Here is a 22,476-nt window from a genome sequence, read left to right on the forward strand (position 1 = left end):
TGTATAATTAATTATTTTTTCATTTATATTTAACACTCCATACATGTATCAAAATATTCGATGTGTGACAACATGAAAAAATTTAACAGGGGATCTAAACAGGCCCTAAGTTATTTTGGGATGGAAAAAGTACTATGTAGGGTGCTTCTAGAAGCTCCTTCCCATCGTTTTGCCTCTTCCTTCTAACCCCCTTTCCTTGCAAGCTTTGTTTGTTTGAGAAAAGAAAATATTTTTTTTTTCAAAAGAGTTGTATGTACAGCTCAAATGCATGCGTTGGTTCTAACTTGAATTAATTTAGGAACCAAGATACTCTATTCGTCTCAAAATATATGTTTATTTTTTTTTTCTAAAATATAGATACCTATAACTATAAAATTAAAGTGATTTTGAATCATATTATTTTTTTAAGATCCATGCCCCAACCTAACTATGTATTCATAGTATCTCCCTACACCCTACTATACAATACTTATTCCCCCCCCCCTCCCTTGTAGCTCGGAATTCATGATCGTCGCAAACAATGAATGTGCATGGTTGAAGGCCCAACAGACATGACCTGGAGTCAACTAATTAAAGGGGACTCCACGTACTACACCTATTGATGGCGTACCCATGGATGACGTAACAACGGATGACGTATGCCAATTAATCGATGATACTCCCTCGGTCTCATTTTAATTGCAACTATGAGTTTTCGTGCTCAATTTTAATCGTCTATCTTGTTTAAAAAATATAATTAGTATATTTGTTGTTATGAGATGATAAAACATGAATATATAATACTTTATGCGTGACTTATGTTTTTAAATTTTTTAAAAAAAATATTTAAATAAGACGGATGATTTAAGTTGAGCACGAAAAAGTATGACTACACTTGTAATGGGACGGGGGAGTAATTAATTATCTAACGGTCTTGAACCCTTGCATACGAACCAGGATTAATTTTAATCGTCCGTACACACAAGGCCATCAATTCTCTCACCGCGTTCGGCGTAAGTGTGCAATCAAGATTACTACCTACCCTCGTCAGAAAATTCAATCCTTGTACAGCGTTTCATCCTTTTCAGGCAACCAAGTAATTAAGGCCACCTTGATTAGTAAGAAAAACATAGGAGAGTGGAGGACTTTTCAAAAGGAAAATTTTGAAAACGAAGAATTTTAATCCTGTTATAAAAAGAATTCCTAGAAAGACCTTTGAAGCAAACGATTAAATCTTATCTTTGTCTTTGAAATTTCTGTGAAATGGTAATTTTTTATAAAGATTTTGAAAGAAAATTAGCAAAAGTTTCAACATCTTAAAATATTTCCTTCGAGTCTATATCTCTTATTCAACTCATGTGTTATTTGAACGGTCTATTGAAACTATTATTCTTATACTTTTAGTGTGTTTTCAAGACCAATTCATATCAACAACATGGTTTTTTATTCCTCGGTTTTTTCAAGCATAAGTTTCGAAGGAGAGACTTTTTTTTAGCTTATTAATATATCACCAGCCAAGTACTCCCTCCATTTTCATTTATATGACATTTTAGATTATATATATATTTGGAGATAAATTCAGAAAAGAGCTAGTATATGTCGTCGAATGATGACGAGGACCCGGCCGGTAAGGAACAACCCGTTAAGTTTCCTCTCTTTTGCTGTTACCGTGTGTACGTACATGGTGTGCGTGTACGTTCATGTTGTGACACGCTATATATTTTTCTTGTTCATATTCAACGCATCATGCATGCTCGTGTGCTGCTTTTGCCAAAATTAATTTGCAACACTTGTGACAAACAAAATTTGATTCCACACAAACTGTGACATGTCTGAAGATGTTTGCCAAAGCGATATGTTTATCGAACCAAACTGTGGCATGTACTTAATTTTAGATAATTATTATAATGTTGATTTGATTTGACTAATAATTAAGGCCATGTTTAGATTCAAAATTTTTTCTTCAACCTTCCAATTTTTCTGTCATATCAAATGTTTGAACATATGCATGGAGCATTAAATATGGACAAAAAAAAACCAATTGCATAGTTTGCATGTAAATCACGAGACGAATATTTTAAGCCTAATTACGCCATGATTTGACAATGTGGTGCTACAGTAAACATTTGCTAATGATGGATTAATTAGGCTTAATAGATTCGTCTAGCAGTTTACATGCGTAATCTGTAATTTATTTTGTTATTAGTTTACGTTTAATACTTTAAATGTGTTTCCGTATACTTAAAAAATTTTAGCACACGAACTATACACAGCCTAAGTTACCAAATGGATGTGCTAGCTAGCTATGTCCTAGATCCAACATTAATTGCTGACCTTGTGTATACTTTTTTTTTGAAAGGAGACCTTGTGTATACTTGAAGTCGTCTAATACGTGTTGATATTATTATCAAGAACATACTTGCAAGAGATCAAAATATATGCATATAATTTAAGTAATCATTTCTCCTAGATTTGCATTGACTTACTAGTTAAGTCGTGGTCTATTTGAGCCTATATATTGGCATTCAATCAAAAGCTTGTCTTGGAGATTCATTTGCATCAGCCGAAGGCAAGAATCACACAAGACTCGGTTGGACGATTTGCAGCAAATAGTAGCATGGGGCAACTCCATAATTTGATGCTTCTGCTGCCGTGCCTGATCTTCTCTACGCTACTGCGCACAGAGGTTAATTTTAACTGCTAACTCCTCTGTTTTAAGTCTGTTTCTTAATTTAACTAGTGCTATACATATGCCCCGTGCTTTGCAACGGGATTAGGAGGAATACGCGACGAACGTTTTTTTGGTTTTATGGAGTTGGATTTTGTGTTTCCGTTTTTTCTGAATGGTGAGGGAGGAGCAGGAAGTATCCATTTTTACAGTAGTAAAGAAATTCGCAACGTACTACTGCTCCAGTTTTCCTTTGAAGACAAAATATTTTGTCAACTTGTACAATGATTTAAATCACTTAACCGATAGAATGGTAAGAGAAATGACCTGTGGAAAAACAGAGGATTAATTGTATATTTATCGGATTCTTATTTGTAAATGTTTGAGAAAAACCAGCCAGAGTGCTACTCACCTAAGTACCCAAAAATTTAACATCTTGAATAATTCCAACAACAATAGTATAATTTTAACCACCAATATTTCACACATATGCATATGAAATTCTGAATGCAGGCGATGAGTGTAGCTCCAGTGAAAGTGAGCACCACACCCATCTTCCCCACAATCCCAAGAGGTCAGACGAACAAGGACTTCCAGGTGCTACTGCGCGTCGAGGCGCCGCCGGCGGCCGATCTCAACAGCCATGTCCCCTTAGACGTAGTCGCGGTGCTTGATGTCAGCGGCAGCATGAATGATCCGGTGGCGGCGGCGTCGCCGAAGAGCAATCTGCAGGGGTCGAGGTTGGATGTGCTCAAGGCGTCCATGAAGTTTGTCATCAGGAAGCTTGCTGATGGTGATCGCCTCTCCATCGTGGCGTTTAACGATGGACCCGTCAAGGAATATAGCTCCGGCTTGTTGGATGTTTCCGGCGATGGCCGGAGCATCGCCGGAAAAAAGATTGACCGGCTTCAGGCCCGTGGTGGCACTGCGCTTATGCCAGCCCTGGAGGAGGCCGTCAAGGTATGTACGATTATTTGCAAGTTTGGCAAAATATTACCTTCTCCAGCCATTAAAACATGTTGTTTGCGCATACTTCAGGTCAAACTTCTAAAATTTGAAAATCGATACCTTCATAATATTTTGGTTGGAGGCAAAACTGGCTAGTATATGTGTAGACTTTTCTATAAAATTGTCACAATAATATTTTTTTTTCAAATATTATGTAATACTCCTCCGTGCTAGAATACCATATAGTATGCTAGCTTGATTATATTATGTGATAGAGGGAGTAGTAATCATTTTTTTTAACATCAGATAGACCCACGCGTCATTATATTATTATAGTAGACACCAGTGGTTACGTTATATCTTGACAAACATGTCAATATCAAAGAAGAGACAATTGTTTTGACCATAAGAAGTACTTAAAATTTCATTTTTTTAGGCTTAAAAATATGCTATTCTAATGGAGTTATGATTATAGTGTATTTTCCCTTTAAATAGAAAATTAAGGATTTACCCTCCTATAGACCAATGACATGTAAAGATCACTAAGGACGGTAAATCCTTACTTTCATGATCAAATTTTATAGGTAGAGTGCGCTATACGTCGTGTTTAGTTCCAAAGGTTTTCTTTAAACTTTAAATTTTTCCATCACATCAAACTTTTCTACACTTATAAACTTCCAATTTTTCCGTCACATCGTTTCAATTTCAACCAAATTTTTAATTTTGGTGTGAAAAACACAGCCATAGTAGAGTACTTATATATCCAACGGAAGCCGAATTAATTATACAAATCTGAACTCTGACCTAATCACAGATCCTTGATGAGCGGCAAGGCAGCAGCCGGAACCACGTAGGGTTCATCCTCCTCCTCACCGACGGCGACGACACGACCGGATTCCGGTGGACCCGCGACGCCATCCATGGCGCCGTCTTCAAGTACCCCGTCCACACCTTCGGCCTGGGCGCGTCCCACGACCCGGAGGCGCTGCTCCACATCGCGCAAGGATCGCGCGGCACCTACTCCTTCGTCGACGACGACAACCTCGCCAACATCGCCGGCGCCCTCGCCGTGTGCCTTGGCGGGCTCAAGACCGTCGCCGCCGTCGACACGCGCGTCAGCCTCAAGGCCGCCGAGCTAAGCGGCGGCGGCGCGCGGATAGTGCGCGTAGACTCCGGCGGCTACGAGAGCAGCGTTGCTTGCGGCGGGGCCTCCGGTGAGGTCGTCGTCGGCGTGCTCTACACCGGCGAGGTGAAGAACTTCGTCGTCCACCTCCACGTGCCGGCTGCTTCGTCGACGACCTTGACCTTCTCGTCGGTGGAGTGCGGCGGCTACTACGACGCCGCCACGGTCTGCGACCACTGCCATCACCGTCACCAGCAGCAGCTGCTCGCCGTCGGCTACTCGTACAGCCACGCTCCGGGCGCCGCCTCTGCAGCGGTGTCCGTCGAAGGGCACGGCGTGTTCGTCGAGAGGCCCGAGGTGGCGGCCGTCTTCGTCTCCGTCGACGGCGTCGGCGTCGGCGGCGGCCGACAGCGACAAATCCCCCTCCCCTCCCCCGTCGTGATGCAGCACATGGTCCGGTTCGAGCTGCTGGAGCTCGTCGCCGGCTTCGCGGAAGCCGAGATGGCGTCGAAGCCGGCGGCGACGACGACGCAGCCGCGCGCCGCCGACGTGCTGCAGGGCAAGTGGGAGGAGTTCCGGCGAGCCCGGCAGTTCTGGGGCGGCGTCGAGCTGGACGGCGTGGAGAAGGAGGTGGACGCCATGGTGGCCAGCCTCAGGAGCGGGCTAGCCTACGTCAGCTCGTGGGTGTCGAGCCACCAGATGCAGCGCGCCACCGCCATGGGCTCGCCGGAGAAGGTGGTGGCCGAGTTCATGACTCCGGCGATGGTGATCATTGTGGAGGAGGCGCGGAAGCTACCGCCACCACCGCCGCCGCCGCCGGCAGCTGCTGAGGCGGCGAGAGAGAGGCCCAGCGGCTGCGATGGCGGCGACGATATCCATCACGTGATCCGGCAGCGGCTTGAGCTGTGGTCAAAGGTGAGACGCGAGGTGCCGCTCATGTACCAGCCGTCGCCGGAGCAGGAAGACGTCCAGCTGACCGCCGTGTTCCGGGAGGCGTCGCTGGAGGCCATCGACCGAGCAATGCACCACGACATCTACCTGGTGCGTACATTTACACGTTACTACTATCTTTTTCGTCGCAGAATATATAAATCTAATACGATGAATCTAGACAAACAAACATTAACCTTTTTTTTTAACTTTCTCGTGGACGTGTCACAAAATTTATGTTTTAGACTTTTCAAAGTTAATCAAGTATAAGTTTGACAACTTAATTTTATTCACATAAATAAAAAATAGTTGTATGTATACAAGTGTAATATTATGAAAGTTTATGTTAATTATAATAAACTAGGAAGGTGGCCCGCGCATATGCGCGGGCACTTTACTAAATTAGTATTGATTAAATTTGTATTATGAATCCTTATTATGTGGAAGTGACTTTTTTTTAAAGGAAATAGTCTGAATTACACCCTTAAACTATAATAACAGTGCGAATTGTTCCGGTTATATCTAAACTCGTCTATCACCATCGTTCGCTAACATATGAGTTAATATATTTTTTGTTTTGTTTTTTCTTTTATTATATATTTGATTCACCTATGCATGTTCATGGGTAATATACGATGGAATAATCTATAATGTTAATAATTAGCATATTATTATATAGATGGGAATGATATAATTAAAAAGATATAATGTGGTTACATGCGACATTTTCGGTGCTATATATATATATATATATATATATATATATATATATATATATATATATATATATATATATGTTTTTCCTGGCAAATACTAATTACATATTTTTTTTCCTCTTTTTTTGGACAAATATTTTTTCTCTTAGGGTAGGTGTGCGTATGCCTATTTCTATGATGGGTGTGCACACGTTTATATATGCGCTCGAGATTGCCTTTAACATTAATAGTAAAAAAATGCTTTCAAGAAAATTGGCGAGATGGCGTGAAGCGGTGCTGTGCAGCATGGCTTCTTCGATAGCCTCGCCAGGAGTGGTCTCTACTCATATGCACAATTTGTGCAAAATCTCATAGCTGCAAAGAAAGAAAGAGAAAACTACTTGATGGGGCTGATCGTATACACACTCTTCTTTTTTTCCTTTATGACATCTCTTCTGTAAGTACATAGTGAGGGATTACTTGAATAGATATAATATAATGATTGAAAATAATATATCCACTGGTTTATGTGTAAATAAACAGCTATATTTTGCTTTTCTTAATATATTTTTTCTTATATGTTCTCTAATTTATTAGAGCGTCATGCGGCATCTTGGAAGTGCAGGAATGCTATTAGTCATAGTCGTAATGGATTACTTGAAGAGATCTAATCTTATGGTTAAAAATAATTTATCCACTAGTTTAAGTGTAAATCAATGGCTAGATGTTTTACTTTTTCTTATAACTTTTGTTAGATCTACCCTTATTTATTAGAGCGTCACGTGGCATCCTAGGAATGTATGTAGGTGTGTGGGAACGCTATTACCCAATAGTTCCAACATATTTATAGTCAACTATAATTTGTTGCGGCTTGCTAGTATCAATACTTATCTATCATCTGTTGATGGTTTCTCACTTAGCATTGTCCATTATCAGTACTTGATAACACAATGCATATTAGATGTCATCTAATCATTAGGTGTATTAAGCACGGATGCCTCATAAGTAATTAATATGACTTGATAATTGGTGGATAGTGTTTTGTATATGAAACTTATACACATAGGAATTAGTAGGGATATATGATTGATATATTTGGCTCTATTCCTGATTGACAAAATATATTATATGCTATATATTTTATAGTAAATTTAAGGTTGAGTTCTAAAATTTTATCGGATTGGCTACTCCCTTTATGGTGAGATGTTCCTGAAATGATGCATGTTTTCAAATACTTTCTATGCAAAGTTTTTTTAAATGATCAAATAATTAAATATTCAAGTTTGTAATATTTAATACTTAATTAATCTTACGCTGACGACATGCTTTTTTTCGCGTGTCCTAGATAAGCTCATCTAATGAGGTAGACCGAATGAAGCCTAAGAGATAAAAAAATACATCCACATGGTGTAAAAAAATATATGATTGTTAATTTTTCAAAAATATATGAATAAAGGAACATATAATATATGAAAATATATTCATGATAATTTAATAATGTCATTTGGGCATATCAATATTATATAGTAGGGAGTGAGTAAATTTTTAGAATGCTGCTCATAATTTAAATTCTTTTTATTTTTTGAAAATATAAGTCCAATTTAAATATGTTCTTAAGAGATATACAATCATATAATCTACAATTTTAATTTATTAATATTTTTAATGGATGTTTTGATGCGATGCGCTATTTAGAATAAAACTTGAAATAGTATATATTTTTACAACTTTAATTTAACATGGTTTTTCATCTAATCTAAGAATATAAGAAGAAAAGAAAAAGAAAAAGACTTACAGGGGATATGTACGTACGTATGTACGTACGTACAAGTCCACGGGGACACCCCGCGGGGGGGGGGGGGGGGGTAACGTGGGATTTTTTTTTTATAGATTGATTTGGGTTTTTTCTTAACAAAGATCTAATGGTTTAAAATAGTGGGTCCACCAGATTGAATGAAAATCGATGGCCAGATGTTTTGCTTTTTTCTTATAATTTCTAGGATTTATTAAAGCGTCACGTGGCAATCTAGGAGCGTTTATAGGAGCGCCACATGGCGGTTTAGGAGCGTTTGTAGGAAGTTTAATGGACTTTTAGTATATAAAGATAGATAGATTTGGAAATGTCAATTTTTATGCCTAAAAGTTGTGTCCTAGACAATAATTAACTTAGGTTAGCTGTAAGTATTCTGAAACATGTACCATATATAATATAAGTATTCATAGGAAGGATTTTTTTTACCATAATATAAATCAATTGAATATACAACTTATCACGTCGATCTGGTGGATGCAGGCCGTTGTGCACGTGAGCAACCAGAGGCGATGCTAGATTGCTGGCCACGGCGATCCGGCGCCAGAAGTGGAATTAGCCGATGAAGCAGCTTGCAAGCATAATGCTTGTTAGCTATATAATTAATCTTATAAGTATTTTGCCATATGCATGTCTATTGCGTTGATTTGCATGTATTGAACAAGTGTATGAGCTTTGCCTATGTTGCTAGCTCGTAGAGATCAATCGATCTGTGTGTATGCATCACGAGATTATGTACTGGAGAGCAGAGAGCTAGTAATATCCGGCAGTCGTGTGAGTTGTGCCGTTGCCGTTGGCGGCAAGAGCAAGCTGGCGGATCTGCTCATTTTCCATTACTGTATCCATTTTCCTTCTCAATAAATAATATTATCTCGTGATCGATTATCCTACCAGCACCTGCTTGTCCATTGTAATTATTCCTGGGATTTAAATTATTAATCATTTTAGCTTTGTCCTAGTTAAGTCAAACATTCCTAACTTAGTTATATAGTTTAACATCACGAGACTTATATTTTTAGATTCATCGTGGAGAAGTAATTGACGTGTTGTTAAACTATTTTAATTTATATAAATTAATGGTTAAACCTAAAAATGTTTGACTTAGAGAAAACTCATTGGTTGCTATAGTCCTTGGTATATTTATCAGTTTGTTGTATTTGCTACTTTCGTTTCTTCGAAATCAAAAGAACTTGCAAAATTGTACGTCTTGCGAAATCTGACTATTCTAATCAATCTACTCCTTCACAATTAGGCCCAGTAACCGTAGGAGTCTGCTTAGGCTCGTTGGTGAAAGCAAAATATATGAAAATAATTCCATGTTATTTCAGGGATTGGAAATAAATTAATTATGAACACTCAATATATCCATTCTCTAATTATTTTCTGTATTTGTTCACAATGCTTTTCATGATAATTTGATGATTGATCAGTGCCATATGATATATCACTGCTAGAGAAAGGCTCTTTAATCCCGGTTTGCAACCCCTTTAGTCTTGGGTTGCAAATCGGGACTACTAATACGGGACTAAAGATGGCCCCGGTTAAAATAATTGGGATTAAAAATCATCTTTAGTCCCAGGACTAAAGAAGAAGAAGACAACTTTAGTCTCGGTTGAGCTACCATCTTTAGTCCCGGCTGGTGTTATCCGGGACTAAAGTTTTTTTTTATTTTCATTATTTTTTACTGCTTGCATCTATTGATTCGAGCACCGTAAATCATTCATAAAATCATTCATAAAATCATCCAAAAATCATTCACAAAATCCCCAAATACATCAAGCTACCTTTGCTTCACATCCCATTCTATTCTAACCCTTACTATCATCATCGCATCACAAGCGCATAAACAAAAAGACAACAAAAAGAAAGAAAGAACGCCCTGGCGCGAACAAAAGACATAAACAAAAACATCACAACCCTAACCCTACTTTGCCGCTCATCAAAGTGCGTCGCCTCCCATCCCACCGTTGCGGCTGCTTCAGACGCGCAGGCCGCGGCCGCTTCCGCCACGCAGGATGCGGCCGCCCGCCGACCGCTGCAGCGCAGCCCGCCGCCGCCGCCCTCCCCAGCTTGCTCCCTGCTAAAGATGAGGAGGAGGAGGAAAGTGAGAGGATAAGATAAGGATAAGAGAGAGGAGAGAAGGAAAAGTTAAAATGAGGAGTTGTTTGCGGTTGGATCGGAGTTTGGAGGATAAGTGCGAGGGATTATATTTAACGTGTCGATTTTTATTCCTGGTTGGTAACACCAACCGAAATCCTCGAGCCCCCGGCAGCTGCCTGACAGTGAATGAACCGAGACTAAAGATGATCTTTAGTCGTGGTTGGTAACGCCAACCAGGACTAAGGATCATCTAGTCCTATTGGCGTTTTAAACCGGGATAAAAAAAGGATGTTTAGTCCCGGTTCCTAATCGAACTGGGACTAATGTGGTTTTTGGCAACCTATCAAAGATGGTTTCTCTATTAGTGTATATAAACCTTGATTCACATCATCTACTCTATTGAGATCTGGCTAGACCATGTAAAGAGATTGGAATCAGGGCTTCTCTCGTCTTCAGGATGCTATTTTATGTTTTTTTAGGCTAAATATGTATTTAAAACTTATTGACAGTCAAAAATTTTAAATGTATGATCAAGAACAACTTCAAACAACGAATATTTATGACTAAAGAGAGTATTAATTACTTTCTCATCGATAAAATACATGCCCTTATTTTAGGAGGAATTAATTAGTTCAAGTACCAAAAGCTAGTATGCAACAACTATTTGGTTCATGAAGCAATATATGTTGTGTTTACATGGAGTGTGGATTCTAATCCCTCGAGGGGATATCCCCTCGTATACCTTTTTCTTCCAAATTCGATGTAAATAGTTGTGAAAAATTATGAAAAAAATTGACAATGTAGAGTATAATGATACCTACTAGTCCACCAAAATTCATGTTCAAATTCGATCTACACATCGAGAAAAAAAAAGACAAATTTAGATATAAATAGTACGCTATTATTCATACGCTGAATTTGTCTTTTTTATATCTCGACGTGTGAGTTGAGTTTGGACTTAAGATTTTGTGGAGTTGTATATATGTGTTGTATGAATGTTGTCAAATTTTTCCAGAATTTTTCATAACCGTTTAGATGGTTTTTGAGCAAACGAGAGAACATCCTCTCGAGGGATTAGAATAGTTTCCCGTTTACATGGGAAGAGTAGTTTGTAGAAGGGGTAGGCTAGCTTGTCCAAAGCTGAACATGAGCTTTCGTGACGGCCAAAAACTGTCAAGTTTTTTTTGTAGTGATTGGCCCAAACGAGGAAAAAAGATTAACGGAGTCAAGCTTCTCTTTGGCCAGAGCATGAGCACATATGTGGATGACGTACCTATGGATGACGTAACAATGGATGGAATATACTGATGGGTGTGATCAATTGTCTCAGGCTGTTGGTCTTGCTCTTGCATATATAGTACAATCGAATTGAATGAAAGAGGACAATCGATTTATATTGTTTCATCAGAAGGCCGCTAGCTAATCCTCCTAAAACTATTAACTAGTCCACATGTGCAATCAAGATCACTGTCCGTTCTCACCACACATTTCATCCGTTTTCACACCTAATCACCCGTCCTCACGTACAAACAATTAATTCTTGTACCGCGTTCGCGCGTGATGAGTAAACAAGACTAGCAATAGCAAGTAAGACTTTCTAGTATTGCCCATATTTATTTAGATATTAATGAATCTAGATATATGTATGTATTTAAATTCATTAACATCTATATATTTATAGGCAATACTAGAAATTCTTACATTGTGAAACGGAGGGAGTATACTACCGTGTTCGATCGACATCTGAGATACCATCAACAGAGTTAAGGAAATACAAGCTTTTATATTATTAGTATACTCTCTAATACAGTTATTTCTAACGTTTAAATTTTGTATTAGGCCCTGTATAACAGTTCCCACATAAAAATTTTACACCCTGTCACATCGAACATTTAAACACATGCATGAAGTATTAAATATAAGTTTAAAAATAACTAATTGCACATATCGCAACTAATTTGTGAGATGCATCTTTTAGGCCTAATTGCTCCATGATTTGATGATGTAGTGCTACAGTAAACATTTGCTAATGACGGATTAATTAGGCTTAATAATTAAATTCGTCTCGCGGTTTACTGACAGATTCTGTAATTAGTTTTTTTATTACTGTCCGAATACCCCATGCGACATCCTATATAATACCCGATGTGACACGTCAAAACTTTACACCCTTGGATAAACACCCCCTTGGTTAAGCTGGAGTATAATCAACATTGTACTAAATCAACTTTATAAGGATAGGAAACAAACTGTTAGCTTTATCATCCCAGTATCAAGGAATGTTTATGTCATGAAATGTACTAAGCAATGGATCTACATGATCATGAGATCACACGCATGAGAATTGAGAATACTGCACGCCTATGGATGACGTATCCATGGATGACGAAATAATGGATGACGTATACTCCCTCTGTCCCAGAAACTAACTTCACGCCAGTTGTCTAGAGTCTCTGCTCTCTTTTTCTTGCATACTACCATCAAATTGAATGGACAAGGACAATCAATCAATTGTCTGATGAGTTTATCTCAATCTCATCAAGAAGACCGCTAGTTAGGCCCTGTTTATACCGTGTTTAGATCCAAAGTTTTTCTTCAAACTTTTAACTTTTCTATCACATCGAAACTTTCCTACATATATAAACTTCAAGCTTTTCCGTCACATAGTTCCAATTTCAACCAAACTTTCAATTTTGGTTCCCAAAACAAAATTTTCATGCTGTTCTCATAAGGGGAAGTGCTACGAGCCCCTACATGTTGCCCCTAAATTTGCCACATAGGATTAGGTGATGAGGTGGAGGAGAGAAGTTAGGAGAGAGAGAATGAGCCACCCCTCATGCAAGGGGCAACCTCACAATCTCTAAGAAAAGTGGAAGATGATGTGAAAGTAAACTAATATTGGGATTTGGGTATTGGATGTGATATGTTGTACTACATGTTACCTCTTAATTAATAAGAAGATGATATGGCTTAAATTAGAGGTGGCATTCACATCCAACGTAAAACTTGCACTAAGGCCCTGTTTAGATGGGACTAAAACTTTTAAGTCCCTATCATATCGGATGTTTGAAAATTAATTATAAATATTAAACGTAGACTATTAATAAAACCCATCCATAATCTTGGACTAATTTGCGAGACGAATCTAATGAGCCTAATTAATCCATGATTAGCCTATGTGATGCTACAGTAAACATTCTCTAATTATAGATTAATTAGGCTTAAAAAATTTGTCTCGTGAATTAGCTTTTATTTATGTAATTAGTTTTGTAAGTAGTCTATATTTAATACTCTAAATTAGTGTCTAAAGACAGGGACTAAAGTTAAGTCCCTGGATGTAAACACCACCTAAGACTTTTCACTCCCGTACAACGTTGGATATATATATATGCAATCAACATCACCGTCCATTCTCGTCAGACAATTAATTCTTGTACTGTATTTCTGTGATGTGTAAGCAAGACTACAATAGCAAGTCTTCTCAGTCAATTTATCCCAAATAATAGGGGTGCCGATATGTGCGAAACCATCAACACCGCTAAGGGATTATGCTTTTCTAAAGTTTTTCTTTAAGCGTTCAAATTTTATGTCAAAATGTATAGCTACTTCTATAGTATTGAGGAGTGTTTGTACGATGAAATGACTAAAATACCTCTACTTTCTATAACCCCAGTCACCTCCTACTATAGGAAATAATTATATTTTAGAACGAAGAGAGTATGTAGCTACATTTTAAGGCTGAGGAAGCGTTTTTAACATTCCCACTCGAGAAACTCATGTTAGCTAAACATTAGAAAACCCCATGCTTTATGGTCAAAGTTGCATAAAACCCAAAATATCATCACCAGTGTCACATTACTCTAGGTTTTATGGTTCTAAAGTTTTACAATACCCCACCCTATATGTGTTGACCACGGATTTACTTAAAATTTTGAGTGTATATGAAATGCTTAACTATTGAGTTCATGACTAAGATTGATGGTTTAACTCACTACTTTGAAAAATACTGTTTTTGGATATGCTGAAATTAATGGAAATTTGAGAAAAGGTAGGACTTTATAAATCATTTAGATCATAAAACATGTAGTTTTTTAAACATTTACTCATTATATAAATTAATGCAATCCCTGTCTCTAATTAGACCATATCACCAATCATCGAATAGGTAAGTATTTTACGTATACTCACTCTTGTCACAAAATAAATTAATGGTGTTTTAAAATATAAGCAGCCAACACATTTAAGCTTTGTCCAATATTATCTCTTTGAATATTTTCAATTTGATATTATTTGAAAATGGTATGGCTAGAATTGTTTTCAGATTTGAATATTTACAAAATATTACAAGTTTCCCACTTGTTTCAAGATTTTATATTAATAATTAATAATCGAACTGGTGTCTTGGTGACAATTTCGTTGTAATACTATAAACACACCCCGTCCGAAAAAAAACAGCAATCGAGGGACTAGGTTCCAGCAAATGTGCTAAGTAGATGCTAGATCCAGGATTGCTACAATTTTATGTACTTCCTTTGTAGTATAATAAATAAATAAATTCCTATAGTATAAAGTTTGTCCTAAAATAAATCAACTCATAACTTTTTTGTTACCTTTCCTGGTTCAACTAATTATAAGAAATTTTCTCCCTTCAATGCAATGCTCCTTTCATAGCCACCAACTAATTCTACACCTTTAATGGCGGTCTTGGGATACAGGGGATAGTAGGAACTCATTTATTTTGGGGACAGAGGGGAGCAGGTTATGTTTGAAGTCGTTTCTAGAACATTAAATTGTCATTAATGAGAAACTAAATGAGAACATGTAGGGCGCTGTTGCAAGAGATCAAAACACAGCTTATTTAAATATATTTTTTTAGATAATGGATTTTCATATGTTTTTATTAGCTTCGATCCTAAGTGTTGATCTACTACTTGACCTAGTTAATTAAGTTGACTTAATTAGTTATGAACCACCTGGGGTAGCTTACTGCTATCAAAGGATCAAGCTAGGGCGGGCTATTTGTGCCTATATATTGGCACTCAACCTTGCTTTTGGAGATTCATTATTTGAAAGAACATCAACCGAACGCAAGAATCACACACAACACTCGGTTAACCATATTGCAGTAGAGATCGATGGGTAGACTCCAAAATTTGATGCTTCTATCGGCGGGGTTCTTCTCCACGCTATTGCTCGCACAGGTTTTAACTCCTTTGTTTTAACTTTTACAGTATATCTTTAATTTTTTTTCCCATATGGGTATCGACAGGATGGTGCACATAAACATCAACATTATTTATATTTGTTATCTTGTGACCGATCAATATATCTACTTATTGAAAAGTATACTTGTATACAATAACGACGACTCTACTTTGGCATTAATTAATATCTTTAGTTACTTGCCAATATGTAACAACAAATTAATATGTTTTTTTCTCAACAACACTGAGAACTAACACTCCTAGATTAATGTTTAGTTCTTTTACAGTTGGTTTGTACCAAAATTGAAGTCGTCTTTCGAAAATTGGGTATAACACTGATAGACAAGGAAAAAAAAACAGTGAAAAACTTATCTCAAATCATTGCTGTCACATACACATTCATGTATCATGTATGCAGGTGACGAGTGCTGCTGCAGGGATGACAGTGAAAGTGAGCACAACGCCCATCTTCTCCAAGATCCCACGAGCTCAGACGAACAAGGATTTTCAGGTGCTACTACGCATCGAGGCGCCGCCTCCGGTGGATCTCAAGGGTCGTGTCCCCATCGACCTTGTCGCTGTGCTCGACGTTGGTGGTGGTGGAATGAGCTTGGAACCGGTTAAGAAAGCCATGAAGTTCGCCATTCGACAGCTCAGTGATGAAGACTCTATCGCCATCTTTGGGCCACCCATGAGCCGAGAGGTCATCCCTAAGTTTATGAATATTCATGGTAGCCGAAGGATTGCTGAGAAGAAGGTAGATGAGCTGGAGGGCCGTCGCTTTGCCCATCCAGCAAGGTCTAGCTTGGATGAGGCCCTCAAGGTATGTGCTTTTCTTTGGTTTGTGTATTTCTACATCGAGTTCCTGATATATTTTTAGTCCTTGGTCTACTTGCATACTATAATTAAGAAGACCACGACTATGATATTTGATCAGCTTTGTTATTTATTAGTTGTATAATATTGTCTTATTTGTCAATGAATAACCTAAAAGTGCACAAGTAATCAATATAGGAATGTGGAAAGTATTTTTACCACTGAAATGGATATCCTCCTATATATATATATATATCTCATCCATTTGCATATTATCTGAACGGTCATGAAAATTTAATAGGCAATCTGACAATATAAATCATAGTGTGATATATCATTTTACAATCATGCAACTTTAAATTTAATCTATATGAGTTAAAATTTTATCGACATATCGATATTATCAATTTTGTTAAGATAGTTCGATAACTACTTGGTTGGCATTTCGGAGATAGGAAAAAACAAAGGGAGATATCCCCTTAATGAGTGAAAAACTATCTCCATAAAAACGTAACTTCAGCATAAATAATTAAATGCAACTCTACTTTTCTTTTAAATTTCTTGAATTACTCAAGATGTATTTTCTTGCTTATGTAGATAAATATTATTTTCTTTTCAACTGCAAGGATCAATACCAAAGTGCTTTAAAAAAAACAAAAAAATAATTCATATTGTTCGATATGGATGCAGATGCTGGAGGAGCAGCCGGCGAGCTCTTCCGTCGGCCGCGCCAAGTTCATCGTGTTGGTCACCGACATCACCCGATTCAGCTCTGACATGCCGGAGTTGTCCAAGTACCCCGTGCACGCCTTCGGCCTGGGCGCCTCGCACGACGCGGCGGCGCTGCGCCTCGTCGCCCAGCGGTCTCAGGGCACCTACTCCTTCCTCGACGACGCCAACGCCGACAAGGTCGCCGCCGCGCTCGCCCTGTGCCTCGGCGGGCTCAAGTCCGTCGCCGCCGTCGGCGCGCGCGTCGTCCTCAAGGCGGCGAGCGGCAGCGGCGTGAGGATCGACAGGATCAGCTCCGGTGGGTACGCGAGCTCCGTCTCCCAGGTCGACGGGGCCTCCGGCGAGATCGCCATCGGCGCGCTCTACGCCGGCGAGGTGAAGACCTTCGTCGTCCACCTCGACGTGCCCGCCGCGCCTGAGATTTCGCCGGGGGAGGGCGTCTGCTGCGACCAGCAGCAGCTGCTCGTCGCCAGCCTCGACGGCCAGCTCTACACCAGTGGCGGCGGCGTCGACGTCATCGACGACGACGCAGCAGCTGGTGGTGGTGGTCCGATCCAAGACGTGCTCGTCGTGGAGAGGCCACCCGCCGCCGTGCTGCCCAAGGTCCCCTCCGCCATTGTCGTCAACCACATCTTCCAGTTCAGGGTGCTGGAGATGGTCGACGCCTTCATCAACGACGAGATCCTCCTGCGCCGCACTCCGGCGACGACCGGGAGGACGAAGGACGTCGACGTCGACGACGACCGGGGGATGAAGCTGCTGGCGAGGTGGGAGAGGTTCGTGCTCGAGCACCAGTTCTGGGTCGGCCTCGACCTGGGCTCCCTCGACGGCGAGATCACCGCGGTGGCGAACAGCCTGCGGAAGCAGCAGCACGTCGTCGGCGGCGTCTTGCCGTCGTCGTCGATGGCGGCGTACATATTCTCGTGGATGTCCAGCTACAAGATGCAGCGGCCGACGGCGATGGGGTCGCCGGCGAAGGTGGTGGGCTTGTTCGTGACGCTGGAGGTTCACCTCACGCTGCAGGTGGCGATCACGGCGGAGAACGGCGGCGGCGGCGGCGACGGCGAGTGCGAGTACAGCTGCGTGGAGCAGCTGCCGCCTGCGCCGCCGCTGCTGGTGGCGTCTGGACGCGATGACGACAGCTACCGTTTCAACGCCGCGTACGAGGGCGTCATATCGCTCGACGACATCAACCAATTCATGATCAAAATCTACCAGGTTAACACACGATTTCCTCAAGTGAATTTTCAGTGCTTAATTATTACGAGTACAATAAAAAATACTCCCTTCATCCCAAAATATTTGACGCCGTTGACTTTTTAAAAAATGTTTGACCGTTCGTCTTATTCAAAAAATTTAAGTAATTATTAATTCTTTTTCTATCATTTGATTTATTGTTAAATATACTTTTATGTATATATATAGTTTTACATATTTCACAAAATTTTTTAAATAAGACGAACGGTCAAACATATTTAAAAAAGTCAATGGTGTCAAATATTTAGGGAAGGAGGGAGTATCTAATAATGATGCATGGTGCAGGGTATGGTGAAAGCGAACAATTTGAAGCAATGCCATCTGATGAATCAGCAGCCGCGTGCTGTCGCCTGAATCTGATTAATCTCTCTACGTTGTTGAGTAATAATATGCCCATCCATCGATTGATCGATCCCTGAATAATGCGTGGTAGCTGCAGTTGCCTTATCAGCAGGAGAGATTGATGAGGACGTTTGTTCAGATTCGTATCTACAAGTCTAGTCTAGTACTTATTTTGAACAGAGATAGTATTAGCTATTTGCTAGCTAATACTACTATTAAGGTTAAAGGTTGAGAATAATAAGAGATGTAAGTAGGGGTGAAAACGGTTACAAAAATTACCGATCGACCGGGCGCCGTTTCCGTTTAAGGGGTACCATTTCCGACCGTATCGTTTTTGGCTATTTTTAAATTTTGTTTTTTCTAATTTCTTTTTACATCGTATTAATGTCGATACTAAGTAGTTTAAATGATAAATATGGTCAATTACCGGCCGATCGAGCATCGTTTCCGAAGAGATGCCACCGATTCCGACCGTCTCCGATCGTTTTCACCCCTAGATGTAAGTGGCAACTTTATTGGTCGTCAATGCATGTAAGATCGAATTTATAGCAAGCTAATTAAGCTCTGCTTATTGCCTCTTTGATGTTGTTGCATTGTCCGACACACTCTTGTTCGTGGGCCTGGCCCAGAATGGTCCTAATGACAGGTCAGGCCCGTAATTTCGAAAGCGTCAGGATTTGCCTCGGGCCCATTGCGATCGGACCATGGCCATTTTGTTTCATGATGGGCCAGGCAATGGTAACGACCCAATCTGAAAGGCTGGTCCAGTGATAATGGGCTATCTAATATACATCTAAAATAGTATTAATTTGAATTATTTTTTTTGAGAATAATTAAAAATCGGGCATTTTATTCATTAAGAACCAAGTTTAATTACATTCCTACTCAGATTACAAGGAGGATTTGAAAACCAAGCATAACGCCCCTCCCTCTATGGTACAAGCAAACTTAGCTAGCTTGTGACTTGTGAGCATCAAAGTTACAAGCCCGATTTTCATAAAGAAATTCTACTTTTGTAAAATGTTGCCTTCTTGCCTCGATACCCGAGTGATTCTATTGTATCTGAGTCAGAAAGCACTTTCTAAACCAAAGTACTGGCCACCACAAATTCGTCAGATGCAGCACAACTGCACAACACATAGCTCCGAAGGCTCCCTTGTTCATTTTTTTTTTAGATAATGAAAGGCTCCTTGTTCATGATCTTGATATTGCTGTGTCCACATTTATCTTTAAGCAATCTTCTGGAAGTGACATCCAAACTGCTATTTTAGGACAAAATGTTCAAAAAATAATCAGCCAAACTGCTATCTGATCCTTTCATCTTTGGGGCCGATGGCCAAGATTAGCCCATAATCACCACACTTTGCAAGTTAGAGAATCCAAATCAATATATTTGGCCCAAGGAAAGTTTTTTTTTTCTTTTGTAGAGAGTACGTACCATAGTGTGGTCCGGTGGGCGGGCCTTCTTGCTGCAAGATGGATTGAGGATGTTATTCACATGCTTGTGTACATAAACTATGCGTGAGATGCCCCTAATAAGATGGATAAGACCAGATTAGTTTATTTAGCTGACCCATTCACTCGGATATTCTTTGTATATATGTACTTGTACATATATTAGTAGAGCACTGCATTTTTTCTTAGATTGAATTCCGGACGTGGAGAAAACTGGAACTTGCTACCTGCATGTGGCTGCATGTGCGCCAATTGGGAAAAAGATGCGATCTTAATATTTTTTTTCGCGTCATATTGATCACGTAACAAGGATACACGTCATGCCTCTTGCTTATGTAGCATGCATAATGCAATGAACTAGGAGCATGAATGCATGGGAGTAGCAAAGTTTGTTGCGACATTTTTTTTTAAAAAAAAATGCATAAATGCGTTGTGATTATGTACTAGTTAGTTTTGATTTTATCTTTCCTTCAAATAATGTTTGTTCGCTGTTGTCCTCTGTTTACTCCGCTAATGATATAATGTCAGTGCAGCTTTCCAAAAAAAAAAAAAATCTATCACTGTTCACTGCAACGCGTGCACCAACCATCCAAACAGTTAACTGATGTAAACAAGAAATAATGCATTGATATATTCTGTACATGGTCTCCACTGGATCGATGTGGTAGATCCGAGATCCAATATTGTTGACCTTGTGAAATGTCATGTATGTCTGGCACTGACATACATATGGAACACTTCTCTTTAGCAAGAAACTAATTTAAACCTTTAAGGTACTTATGTCGTTTTTTATATGATTTAAATAGTTATAATTTTCTTTGAAAAATAATCTACATAGATGATAATGTCATGTATACCTTCGTAAATATGCAAGATAAAATTCGATTACAAGAAGTAAAAAAGTAAACCAAACTATGAAAAGTGCGTACATATGCATTCTAGTTGGATTTATTGCTTTTGTTTCCCATGTAGGTCGAACTTGTATCTATGGAGGAATATGTACCACAATATATAGTTTTGTTTTCTTTTTTAAATTTTTCATAAATATTTAACCTATATGCAGAATAAATTATATGTACAGTTGTTATATGACGTCAAAGTATGTGGACTAACTATTTCCCTACCTTCTTATATGTATAGACCGAATGGTAAAGTTGACTTGGTTTAACCACTTGGAAGCAAGGTCTTTATCAATTGAATTACCCTTTAATATATTATCAAAGTGCTCAAGGTGTGGAGAGGCTATTGTAGCTGGCCTATATATTAGCTATAACATTTCCGTCAATTGAACACAAGAATCACAAATAACACTCAATTACATTACAGATATGGAGCTGGTTTTTTACACCTCGAGGGGATGTCTTCGATCCGAGGCAGGGCGGCTTTAGTTGTAGCCTCTGTTGGTGTGCCTATTCTCCACGCTACTGCTCCAAGAGGTCTGATTATCACCTACCCTATTTTGTTTTTGTTTCTTAACTTAATTTGCAGTATGGTAGTATTATATTCCTCCAATTTTCTTAAAAACCATATCTTGGTCAAGCAGTACATGAATTTAAGGAAGTCATTTAACCATATATGCAAAGAGGGATGACCTAACCATATATGCAAAGAGGGATGACCTCGGCCTTCGGGAATAAAAGAGGATACATTCATTGTAGGTGTTAACAGAAAGAAAGATGGGAAAATAAATGTGGTACAAAAGATGGAGAAAATGTCATTATATTTGTATATATTGGACAAGGAAATAGAAAAAAAATTGATCATTAGCCAATAGCCATGGATATATTTTGAAATGGGCCAGAGTACCATACCGTACATTTTGGAAAGGAATTAGTTGAAAATAATCGTTCGCCTAAATAGTTTGATAAGAAAAATTCCAAAAACATCCAAACATTATCGCCAAGAAAAAAAATCAGCTGACAATTTCGCACACATTCATGATACGCAGACCACGAGTCGATCTCTGTCCCGTTGAAACTGACAACTAATAACATAATTTTAGAGAACTTTTACGGTACAATATACTAACAGTATATACTGACTCAGTATATACTGACAGTATATAAAAGGGTATATTAGGAATTTAATAGAAAATAAAACAACACTTTAGTAATTTTTGGTTCAAATTGAATCTAATTGAGAGTACCCGGTTATGTATCTTATCGTGCACTAGGGGAGGAGCATCCTGAGCGTCATTTGATGACAAAGCACGTGACGATAGCACGATTTGATGATAGAATAACGAAGAAAAGACAAAATTACCCTTTCAAACTTTATACTGCAATCTAATTAAATAAAAAATTAAATCAATCTACATCGTTAGATCATATATACTTGCAGAATATACTAGCAGTATATTGTACCGTAAAAATCCTCTAATTTTAACCACCAACAATAATCGTCTCTATGCAGGCCATGAG

The 22,476-nt window shown here is 39.0% G+C and overlaps 2 protein-coding genes across 2 annotated transcripts; both read left to right on the forward strand.

Moving 5' to 3' along the window:
* Positions 1 to 2,417: 2,417 nt before the first annotated feature.
* Positions 2,418 to 9,046, forward strand: LOC4351146 (uncharacterized). Its single transcript, XM_015760153.3, has 4 exons — positions 2,418 to 2,665; positions 3,161 to 3,607; positions 4,410 to 5,759; positions 8,637 to 9,046. Exons 1-4 carry the CDS (start codon positions 2,597 to 2,599, stop codon positions 8,670 to 8,672), a joined length of 1,902 nt encoding a protein of 633 aa, XP_015615639.1. The 5' UTR covers positions 2,418 to 2,596; the 3' UTR covers positions 8,673 to 9,046.
* A 6,242-nt stretch (positions 9,047 to 15,288) lies between these two features.
* Positions 15,289 to 19,179, forward strand: LOC4351147 (uncharacterized). Its single transcript, XM_015760561.3, has 4 exons — positions 15,289 to 15,454; positions 15,876 to 16,280; positions 16,964 to 18,220; positions 18,545 to 19,179. The coding sequence occupies exons 1-4, from the start codon at positions 15,389 to 15,391 to the stop codon at positions 18,611 to 18,613; spliced, it is 1,797 nt and encodes a 598-aa protein (XP_015616047.1). The 5' UTR covers positions 15,289 to 15,388; the 3' UTR covers positions 18,614 to 19,179.
* Positions 19,180 to 22,476: the final 3,297 nt, after the last annotated feature.

This window comes from Oryza sativa, chromosome 11 (genome assembly GCF_034140825.1).
Source record: "Oryza sativa Japonica Group chromosome 11, ASM3414082v1".
Taxonomy (NCBI): domain Eukaryota; kingdom Viridiplantae; phylum Streptophyta; class Magnoliopsida; order Poales; family Poaceae; genus Oryza; species Oryza sativa.